A 12,102-nucleotide genomic window follows, 5' to 3' on the forward strand; every position below is an offset into this window, starting at 1 on the left:
GGTGTGCTAGCATTTTAGTTTGAAGCATCATGTTCAAAGGGACCAAGAGCCAAAAGGCTGAGTTAGCTTTGCCACTACTGAAAGGATATTTTAATATGAGAGCTGGCTTGAAACATAACTTGAAATAACAGAACAAATATTTATCAACAAATGTTATAGTTTTTGGTTTAAGAATAGAAGACTCCTCTTGTCTGCTTCAGCATTTCAGATACTTTCTACCACTTTCACTTGGTTTAGTTAAAGAAATCCCCATTTAAGTGGCTTCAACTCATAGAGTCATTGAATAATCCAGGTTGGAAAGGACCGTCAAGATCCTCAAGTCCAACCATATGCCTGACCCACCAACTCCTATCACTCAATATGTCCCTTAGTGCTATATCCATACAACTCTTAAATACCTCCAAGGATGGAGACTTCACCACTTCCCTGGGCAGCCTATTCCAATGCTTGATCACCCTCTCCATGAAGAAATTCTTCCGGATGCCCAGTTTAAACTTCCACTGGCACAAATTGAGACCATTTCCTTATGTCCTATCACTTGTCACCTGAGACCTGAGCAAAGAGACCAACATTCTCCTTGCTGCAACCACTTTTCAGGTAGATGTAGAGAGTGATGATGTCTTCCTTCAGACTCTTTTTTTTTTTTTTCCAGAGTAAAGAGCCCCAGTTTCCTCAGCTGCTCCTCATAACTCATGTTTCTAGTCTCTTCACCAGCTTTGGTGCTCTTCTCCCCAAGGGCAGTGAGGAAACCCCAATCTCGTTCACTTCTTTGAGTGTTTGTTTCCCACTCATATTACATGGTTCCTCTTTGACCCAGCCTCTCGTTCATTCCTCTTTCTCATTAACTTCATAATACTGTAGACTTTAATTTGTATACTCCTGGTTTAGGAATGAATTCACTGTTACAGCTTTATGAAGATGTGCAGAGAGAATCTTTCATATCATATAGTGAAAAATATTGTGTGCAGCCCTTGTAGTAGATGTGTACCAGTTTTCCCTCTGCAAGCATCATATAAACATGAAACAGGACTTTTAATTACTCTTCCCCAAAAGTTTACCTGGTTTTATAGGGATTCCATCATCTGGCCAAAATCTATGTAGATATATTTACTCTTGCTGTAAATTTTGCAGGGAACTCAGGCGAACCAACTGATTAAGTATTTACTTAACTTTAACCAGGGGGTTGTACCCCAGACCAAGCCTTGGGCAAAGACAGCTACATCCATGGGAAAAGTCTACTGCCCATCCCCAAGAAAAAAATAAAATTCCACATATGACAAGTACCTGGGCTGCCTTCACTGTACTGTGGATATATGCCAGTGTGCAGGAAGGCAAGGCAGAGGGTCCTTCATGTTTGGAAGTGGCATGAAATAAACATAGAATAACTTGAGAATGGCTGTTTGCTTTCCTGAAGGGGAGTTGTTAAAGTGCTCGAGGATTTCCAAGCAGCCCAGCTCTTAATAGTCCATGTATTATTACTACCTAGTAGATAGTCATTCATGGGTTACAGTGGCAAGCTGCTGATTGTTGCTCATGACCAGCAGTCTGCCACCTCTTGCAGAACCTGGCTCCTCCTTCTTCAAGGAAAGGAAACTGAAACAGCCTTTAGATAGGGAAGCCAGTTTCCATCAGCTGCACTATGAAAGATGGGGGAGAAAAAGCAAGCCAAGCAAACTCAGTGCACAATAATAACAAAATTACATGCACTGTTACTAACAGCTCATAAAAAAAAAAAAAAAGATTTGGGGAAAAAAACTGTTAACAATTAGTTTTGGTCAGCTAAGCACATGTGTACAAAATACACACATGCTACTGACAATTTATATTTTGCACTATTTTTGCATGTTAGAGCTTATAAGGTATCTAAGCTTGTCACTAGAAAACCAGAGGCGGACAGGGCATAGATCCCAGTAAAACTTAAAATGAAATTTGGGGCTGAAGCTTTGGTTTTACTTCTGTCAGTATGAAGTTGTTAGAAGCTGTTCCACGTCCTGGATTGCATTCAGATCAGTGCTGGAACGCAGCCGACATCCGTCTCTGCAGCCAAAAGAAGTATTTTTAGACTTTCCAGGATGAAATATTAGGAGAGAGAAAACAGGGAGGTAGGACCGGATTTGAAATTCTGGTTAGAAAACGATGCCAAGAAGCAGATGCCATGTACAGCAATACCAAATGCACAGAACTGGCTGCTGCTATCACACGTAGCACTGATGCTGTCCACACACATCGCATACAAGCAGCCCCAGGTGTGAGCCATACTGTCACAAAACCTGTCAGCACACCTCAGGTGCCATTTAGGAAGCATTGCGGGTGGGTAGGCTTCTCTGAGTGCAGGAGGACATGCTGCTTCTGTGCCCGATCCCTTTCACGGGATCTCTGTAAAGTATTTCTACATTTACAGGTCCGTACCTTGAGTAAAGTGATCTCACCTAGTAAATCTCACCCAGGCTCCTTTCTACTTACTGCTGCTCTTGCTGCTGATGGTAGGCTGATGCTTGGTACCTTTGCTCCTCTCCAGATGTCATCAGCTGCTGGGGTTTTCCAGCCACCTCTGGTTGATTGTTGTAACCCTGAGAGGAAAATGGGGTACTGGAGGCAGCAGCCGTTCTGTACCTGCTGCCTCCCCTCCATCCTCCAACCCCAGACATCCTTGTCAGGAAGGAGGATTGCAGCTAAGGCTACGGAAAAGCCCAACTTTCAATTAAGTTTCAATTCCCTGTAAGACCCACCCCCAGCTGGACTCGCAGCCATAGGACATGCAAATCCACAAACTCCTTTCTGTTTCATCCTCCAGTTGAAGCTCCATCTTCTGAACCACAGCACTGAGTAAGACCAGAGGTGGAGTCATCAGCTGGCAGCAATGCTGATTTTTGCTAATAAAACATACAAGTAACACTTTGTGCAATCTTTGAATAGACTGATAAGCAAGGGGAGGTCTGGCTGAAAGCCATATTTCTGACGATTTTTTACCCCAGTACTTCAAATGTCCCAATGAGGGAGGGGAACGATGCTGTTTTATTATTATTATTATTATTATTTATTGGTTTAATTTTTTTCAGGAGTGTACATAGAAAGATGAAAGTGAAACTAATAGCTAACTAATAATAGTTAGCTAATCCTAATAATAGCTAATCCTAAGGTGATGGTCATACAAAATTCCAGCTCTGACTTTCAGTTCTGCTCAGTCAGATTTTTTTATTTTTTATTTTTTTTTACTTTAATCTTCCTAATTCTAGCTCGTGAAAAAAGAACAAATACATGATCCTTTTAAGCAAAAACAGATCCTCTCAGTGAACACACCTGACCAGTGGTACTGTATCAATCAGATGAGGTACTGTGAAATCCGGAGGGCTGGTGAAAACTAGGAACCAACTTAATATCCATAGTACAATAAAGATGTTGGGCAGTTCCTAACCCAAGGAAAGCATACTAATAATGCAACTTTATGCAACAGAGCTAAGGAAATCCAGCTCCACTCTGGGAAAGAGTGTCTCCTCTGCCACGTCTTCAGGAGCTGCTAAAAGAGCAAGAGGCCTCACAAGGGGCCTTGGAGTAGTTGTGTGGGCTTACTCTTTTCTGGTCTCTCCAGAGAACACAGATATTTTGGCCTGGATAGTAATCGATCTCGCCTCAGAAATCTGATGTCAGGCACTTGAAAACTTGAGTCATCCCCTAGTAGTCCAGAAAGGGGTTCAGGTAGGTCAGGAGGCTTGAGCCTTGCTGTCCTGCTTCATATGGGCTGCCAGTTACAGCGGGGAAAATCTCTTAACACAGGTTCCCCTTCATCTTCACATTGATTTCTTTATGTACAAGGTGCTGGCAAATGAAAGTAAGCATCAGGTTTAGTCCATTATGTAGGACCGCTGAGTCCTACGTGAAGCGCAGAGCAAGCGTTTGGAAAGTCATGTCTGAGGACAGCAAAGATTTGTGGCCCAGCTGTGCCTACAGGCATTCTGCTTGGTAAAAATCCAGCTCCAACATCTGCATTCTTCTTAACCCATGCACATTTATGTCTTAACAACCCAAATTTAATTACCAAAATCGATTATAATGAATGCGCCTACTGCTGCTGTATCTTCTATCCCACATTGTTATGTAAAATTCAGATCTAATAACTGTTTCCTGCTGAAACTTGTAAAGTTTTGGCTGCAAACAGTAACTGTAGAACCTATACAGGTTACATCTATATTGCTCAAAAAGAGAGGGATGTAAAATGAACCCAAGCACTAGAAACTCAATCATTCATGTTGCTTCAACAGTAGTTTATTTCTTCGTTCTGCTTTGGACAATCCAAACTATCTCTCTTCAGGACATGTCCAGGCTTAGCTTGGAGGATGGCTCATACCAACACAACTCCCAGAAAGTCAGTATAGATATGACTGCACCAGGTTTAGTTTCTTCCTCCCCACTAACACCATCTCTGCATATCAAATGCATCCAGCCTCTTTGTTGTACTCCACAGTATGTCATTCACCCCTCCATGCTACTAAAACACAGCACTTAATGGGCTACAACACTTCCCTCAAACTTTTTCAGACACATTTAGATGAAATATCCCCTCAAATAATAATGTTTTGGGGTCACAGCAGTATCACCTGGGGCTCTCAGGACACTTGTATCTAAGTACTATATAGTCTGGACATGTACTGCCTCCACTAGGCTCCTTCTAATTCCTTCTAGCCTAGTGGAGGTTAGTCTTAGGTAGCCTAGATATGATCAAGTCTGTGATATCTGGATTTAAGATGAGGTATCAGTTTCTGGACCTATTTTATTCAGCATTATAGATGCTAAATAACTGCTAAAGAGTCTGTGCTTCCTAAATTTCACAATACCGATGCATTCAGCCTCCTAAAACATAATCTCCTGCCAAATCTCAACCCTTCCCAAATACTCTATAAGAATTTTAACACCGTACTTAAATTTTTCTAGACCCATCAAATATTGGCTACTGTTTGTATTTATAGTTGTCTTACGTCCCTAACTGTGTCAGCTGCTGTGGTGTATTGGCCCTTTCTAGCAGACAAGCACCCACACAGCTGGCCCCACTTCCTCCCTGACAGTCGAACAGGGGAGAAAACAGAAAAAAGGGTGAGAAAACTCATCTGTTAAAATAAAGACAGGGAAACCACTTGCCAGCTATTGTTGCAGGCAAAACAGACTTGACTTGGGGAATTTAACCTAATTTGTTGCCAATTAGCATAAATATTTCATTACTGATTTGAGTACTGGGAAATCAAAAAAAGACAATCATTTAAGGACTTTGGGAAAACAGTTTTCCTCCAACTTGTCCAGGCTCAATTTCACTTCATAGTCCTTTCATTCCCCACCACTTTAGCCAGTCTCATAAAGCTTGACAGCATATGGCTTATACCAGAGCCAAGCACACTTGGCCTGATTACACTTAATTAACAAAGAAGGGCAAAAGGAGCATTTTTTTCTTGTTTTTCCTTTTAGCTTTTAACATGAACTGCTAAACATATAACATAGATGTGTCTTGCTGGTAAATAGGAGTAAACCGTGCTATTAGACTTCCCAGAGATTTGACTCTTAGCTTCAAAAAAAAAAAGAAAAAAATAAAATAAAAAAAGGATTACCAAAATGAGAACCTGGTAGTCAGGAGGAGAATAGAGAATAACTCTATTTAAGCTTCCTAACAGTTACCATGCTTAAAAAACATCTTGTGTGGTTTTGTTGTTGTTGTTGTTGCTGTTGTTTTTATGGCTGTAAATGTAAAGCTCTGTTTCCTCCAGCTATTAACATTTTTTTCTCTATTTTACAGGAGAAAAGTCCTCAGTAGAAAATGATCTTTTTTTTAAATTGAGAAATTCCTTCGGTGGAGATGTAAAACATTAAGAATCACCACATTCCTTCCCTCAGCTGTTTTCACCATGAAATTGCAATAATATAGCTAAATAATTTCTGGAGAGGAACATTCTATATTGAACTTTTATTTCCATCTCAGCAGCACCATGAACTCTTCCAAAAGTGAAAGACATCAGAGATCCCTGCTCTCTATAAAGGATACTTTCAATCCTCATCAGCCCTTTTCTGGGGAATGTCAGAGAGGATAAAACTCTCTTCTATAAAAGAAATAGTAGTAAAAAGGAAAAACAAAATAAGTATTTAAAACAATGTCAGGGCCCCTACCTCTCCTCCCCTGAAAACACCTACTTATTCTTCATTATTTCATTGTTGGTATCTGGATTTAAAATTTTCACACTTTTATTTATTTTTTTTTTTTCTACAACCACATACACTTTTCATTAAAAGCTAAGATCTACATTTAATCCAAAGACTACAAGCCTAAAACTGAAGAAAAACAGATGACTTTTGAGAAAGATAGACAGGACAGGCTAGGTTTCTTACAATCCCACTCTCTCATTTTTTCTCAGGAGTCAGCAAATGGTATCAGAAGACCTGAACTGCTGGAGAGCTGCTTTTCTGTTGCTGTCAGCTAAAGTACTTAGCCCTACATCTGTTTGCGATGCTCAAAGGTTCACATACGTAGTTTTTTCCTTGGATGTTTTGGCTAATTAGGTAAGACACACACTACACTACACTACTACTACATGTAATTGATCATTGGGAACATCTCTCTATATTTTAGGGGAATGCCAAATATACACAGAAATATACCTATAATTAGCATTGCATATAGAGCCTTTATATACTGTGATGGCAAATTGGAAATTGAATTTTTAAAGATGCATTTGTTTTACTTTACCAAGGTTTCTTCTGGCTGACTACTCTAGCTTGTTGTTCAATTAGTCATGAATGGAAAACCTTAAAACCAGAAAACACAGTACCATTCAGTTCTGCTTTTAAAATACTTTATCTGAAACCTGCTTACAGCAAGCAAAATGTCTGAGCTCACTTGTAGACCAAAACCACGAAACATTAATATGAATGAATGCTGTAGTAAGACTTTGGTTTTGGGATGCAGTCAGCTTTGTGCACTTCACTTAACACGTTCTGTTAGGAGCGAGACTGTTATGTGGTGCCGACAGTGTGTTCTGCAAGGTTTGTAGCACTAATTGTTACAGCTCAGGATGCTGAAGAAGAGAAATTTCACTGATCCCTGGAGAGGTAGCCCCAGAAGGTGGGCAAAATGTTACATTTGGCCAAGATTTATTCTTGTTTAGATTTAGGACTGGAATTTGTCAGGCTCAGCAGAAAGAATGTCATTAGCTTTGACAATTGTGTGTGTGTGTCTGTGCTGGGTAATCTATTTAGGAGATGTAAAATGCTGCACACACTTCCCATTTTATTGCAAAAAGCTGAAATTGACAGTACCTGTCAAAAACTATCATCTTCCACTCTCTGAAAGAAAATTGACCCTTGCTTTCTCTGCACTATCCTCCAGCACTAGAGCAGGTCCACCTCTCCTTTATCTAATACCACTTTAGTAAAAGGAAGAGGAGATTGAAAATATAATCGAGCTGATGTCCAGAACTTGCTATATTGAGGTCCTGAAGTAGTGCCTGAAAATTATTGCTACACAATAGGTGTAGGGTATTCTTATGCCCGGAGAGTGCTATGCATATCTATATGACTATATAAACAATAGCAAATAATAAAGCAGGGTTATTTAAAAGGTCTGATGTTATAAAAAGCATCAGGACTACAAATGAGTGCTTTATGCCATTAAAAATACCTGTCTGTAACAAATCTATTGGGAAAGACAATTACAAAATCAACTGTTAAACTACACAAAAAAATGCTATTAGAAACAAAGGACTCTTACGGCTAGTGCTCCAGCATTGCGTCCAGAAGGAAAAGTCCTTGGGAGGTCTGGCAACATTAACATAATATTTTTAAAATTCATGAATATATCTTTTTCTTAACAGTTTTTTAAAGTAGAGACTGACTTCTGCATAAATTATTTTAACACTCTTACTCGCAAAAGGTACCTGAGCCTCCTGCTGTATATACATACCATCTTCTCCACCATGTCTTCAAGGAATAATTGTACTCTTGTAATTCCTGAAGGCCATGATTAGTTCCAGCTTAGGATTTCATATAATATATTTCCCTGCGGTATCTAGTCAACCAAAGGCATCATACAATTATTATGGTATCTAGAAAGAACATTACATTCTTTATTGTTTAATGTTTCAGAATATGTTACTTAAAGAAATTAGGAGAAGCCCACAGCCCATGCCTCGTTTTGCTTTTATCGTATATTGTGGTAATTAAAGAAACATACAAATGCTTTTAGAAGCAAGGAACCCTTCCAACCTCTAATCCTGGTGCAGTGCCTGGAAAGATTCTTTCTTTATTCATTAGTATGCACATGACAGTTCAGCAAGGCTCAAGTACTGACTCTACCAATTTTATATGATACGCCTTATGATTTTCTTGATAACTCGTAATTATACTCCCTTCTCTGCATGACCTCAGAAACTTTAATCTTCAGCGTGAAGCTTCAGTCCCTGCCATTCTCATGTCACTGGTCAGCTGCTACATTTGCAGGCACTTTGTCAACTCTCAGTAGTAAAGAGTAAATCCAAAGTCCTTGTTATCAATTTCACAAGCTTTAATCTGGTTTCTGTTTCTCCTTCCTTCCCGACAGAGATTCTTGCCAACATTGATCCTGACTGCAACGCGGAATGCTGTAACACAGACTGTTTAGGAAAGTCATTTACAGGAAAAATATGCAGACAATTAACTTAAATGGCATAACAAATATGGACAACATTGCTACACATTAATAGTGAAAAAATGCTGGAGCGTTATCAGTGCTTAGGATTACATTAAAATAGTAATGGACAGATTGTCTCTACCAGTACCATCCTGTGCACAGCACAGCACGCAGCTGTGCCATGCTGTGAGGAGCGCAGGGAGACAACCATAACCAAAGAGCCAGCAGCTTTCATTCCTCCCCTCTTTGCTTCCAAGGGAAATGACCTAGTGTCTTTCACTCCCAGGAAAGGATCGATTTTCCTTGTGTTGATTGACTAGTTAGCTCTGCTTAATCTACATTCTTCTGGAGTCTAACTCTTCAGAATGTGCTAATAGTAGCATAGCTGGTGATATGAGGAAGGCATTCAGAGCAACATTTGCCATCTCAGAGCTTGACCAGCCATATTTGGATGGACTATAATGTGTCTCCATGTCTTTAAAGGCCAAGTTCTGCTACCCTTTCAATGGCATAAGATGTTACTGGAGTTCACTGATGATAATATCGCTGCAGAGGTGATCAAGGAGCTGACAAGGGGAGATGCTCTGCTGGATCTAACACGAAAAAAAAGGAAGAACTGGCCAGGGGTATGGAGGTTGAGGGCAGCCTTGGCTGCAGTGATACTGAGACATTAATTAGGGCGAATAGCAGGATCACAACCGTGGACTTGAAGAAAGCAGACTTTAGACTGTTCAGGGATCTTAGAGATCTGCTTGGAAGGATCCCATGGGATATAGTACTGAAGAGGAGTCCAAGAGAGCTGTTTGATTCTTAAGGAACACCTTCTACAAGCTTAAGAGCAGTCCGTGCCAACATGCAGAAGTCAGGCCAGAGCAGCAGGAGGCCTGCATGGATGAACAACCTGCTCCAGACTCAACTCAAGTATAAAAAAGTATGCAAGAGGTGGAAGCAGTGGTAGGCAACCCATGAGGAATACAGAACCAATGCCCAAACAGACAAGAGGTCCTTTGCAACCAAAACAATTCTGTGATTCTATGACGGTGCCTTGGGTCACCACATCTGTAGGGCTGTTCCAAGAATTTTCCACTTGCCATTTACACTAAATATTTGATGTAGCAGTTTTTTACATAGTAAATATCTCCTTTGCTCTGCTATCTTCAGCCAAAGATCTGCACCACTATGACGAGCTGTAGTAGCCTCTTCCCTAAATTATCATAGGTGCACTAAATACTAAGAGAAAAAAAACAAAACAACCTAGCAGAAATACATTGTTTAATATACTGCACTACTACAGTATATCACTTCAAGTATAATGTTAAATTTTACACAAGTAGATGTTTCACTAGGCAGCTCAGATTATTACATATTAAGTACAACATCCTTGTATTGTGGTCAGATGTTGATCAAATGTCTTTGTCGACAGCTATTTCCCAGCGCTGCTGGTCCTTGATGTGCTACCAGCAACCAGAAAACTAATAACATATTTTTGAAGTCACAGGTAAGATGTGTTGTTGCTTGGCTTCTCTTTCCAAACTTACTCCCTTGCTTTTGATTTTTGATGTTATTAACTTTCGTTGGTAATACATTCATCATTTTTCTCTATAAAAAGTTGGAGAGGACAAAAAGTAAAGTAGGTAGTTTCATTACTTTCTTAGGATTTCTCAATTTGAAAATACTGGTGCTATTACCAAAGAAAACCATACATAGCAGAATGAGGAAAAAATATTTCCTGCAGTCTTTCACTTCACAGATTTGCCTCTTACGTTCCCCTGCTCTTATTTGTTTGGCTTTCTTTTATTTCCTACCATTTCAGTTTTCTCCCCAAAACAAATACAATGTTTCTCCTCTTATAGCTGATTATCTTTTGTCAAAGAGTACTTTCTCATCAGGAGTGACACAGATTTTTTAAACACGTTGCAATAAAATGCAGGAGAGGAGAATTAAGGGGAAAAAAGCCTACTCAATTCCACTATTTTAAATTTATTACTTTTAAACGGAGTTTGCTAATCAAAAAGGTAGCAAGTGACATGCTACTCTGCATTACTGCTATGCAAATCAATGAACAAAAAATGATCAGTTGGGGACATCTTTATTGATTTTGAAATAGGTTTCAAGATTACAAGAAATTCAATTCCACTGAAAATTTAAATATTAATCATACATGATCATATGTTATGTGTTGAACGAAGAAGTAAAAAGGTATATATTTCTTCCCAGATGAATCATCAGACAACTTCCAACGACTTCTGTGCTGCAGCAAGTTAAATTTATATATCTGTCTGAGATTAATGAAATGCTATTCTCACCTTTACAGCTAATAGCAGCTGTACTTTATGAAGATACTTAAAGATGAATTAAAGTAGTTGCCTGTCAGTGGTAGAGAAGATTGATAAGTATCAATCAGATATACAAAATCACAATACAGGCTCAGAATGATGTATCTGAAGAAAAATCACTTCAAAACAGGAGATACTTTTATTATTATTTTTTTTGTTCTTGAGTTCCATGGTGCCCACACAATTCCAGTGCCAGTACTACAAAGGTAAGGTAAGGTTAAGGTAAGATTAAGGTTGAAGTAAGGTAAGGGCAAAAGAAGGTGAGTTATGCTGCATTACTGAGAAGAGATGGAACGTTCTAGTTGGTGATACAGGACTAACAGTAACCAGCAACTGCTGCATTTGAAGTATCACTTGAAGATTTTCAGCGGGGTGAACTATGACCCCCAGCTGCCAGGATTTTCAGGACATCAAAATACATTGACAGATACAGACATCAGCCAAGATGCAAAAATATAAATATTAAAGAATTTTTTATTATCATTATTTTTTTTCCCCCCAGATCTGACTTCCTTTATCATTTCCTTTGTAGACGTCTTCCCCTTTATAAAATCCTTTACTCTCCGAAGAGCGACATGAATAATTTCTGCCTGGCCTTTCCTCCTTTCAAGTGTTTTCCTTCTTGCACTTCTTACCCTAAGTTTTAATGCATACATTTTCCCTCATCCCTTTCTCACCCCCCCCTTCTCCCGTTCTTTCTCTGGATTTTGAACAAGAAGCCACCCGTCTGGCAGCCCCCCAGCTCCTCAGGGTGGCCGAAGGACAACAGAAGAAGATCGGGACGCATACAATATGCCTCCCCCCCCGCCCAGGCCCCCTCAGGGGGTAAAGCACCGCGCCCCGCCCAACCGCCCAACCGCCCTTCCTCAGTGTGGTGCGTACCACCTGCGGTGAGGCGGGTGGGGCTCAACTTCCACCTGAGAGATGAGCGCCCTCACGGTAACCTCAGCGGTAAAGCCGAGCCCTCAGCCTCTTAGCAGAATCGGCAGTCTATGCGAGGGCGGCCACGAAGCGGGGACGAGGAGGTGAAGGCCGAGTCTCCATCCCACACACCCCCGCCAAGTCGCTGTGGTACCGCCCGCCCCGCTCCCCGCCAGGGGGGCCCCTTCCTCTGTCAGGGCAGGT

General features: G+C 40.3%; 1 protein-coding gene across 1 annotated transcript in view; it reads right to left on the reverse strand.

Moving 5' to 3' along the window:
- EPSTI1 (epithelial stromal interaction 1) overlaps positions 1-2,697 on the reverse strand; it is a 50,258-nt gene extending 47,561 nt beyond the window's left edge. The window contains exon 1 of the mRNA XM_035553347.2: positions 2,464-2,697. Within this exon, the coding sequence (XP_035409240.1) occupies positions 2,464-2,648 (185 nt within the window). The 5' untranslated portion in view covers positions 2,649-2,697. The remainder of the gene's footprint in view (positions 1-2,463) is intronic.
- Positions 2,698-12,102: the final 9,405 nt, after the last annotated feature.

This window comes from Cygnus atratus, chromosome 1 (assembly GCF_013377495.2).
Source record: "Cygnus atratus isolate AKBS03 ecotype Queensland, Australia chromosome 1, CAtr_DNAZoo_HiC_assembly, whole genome shotgun sequence".
Taxonomy (NCBI): Eukaryota; Metazoa; Chordata; class Aves; order Anseriformes; family Anatidae; genus Cygnus; species Cygnus atratus.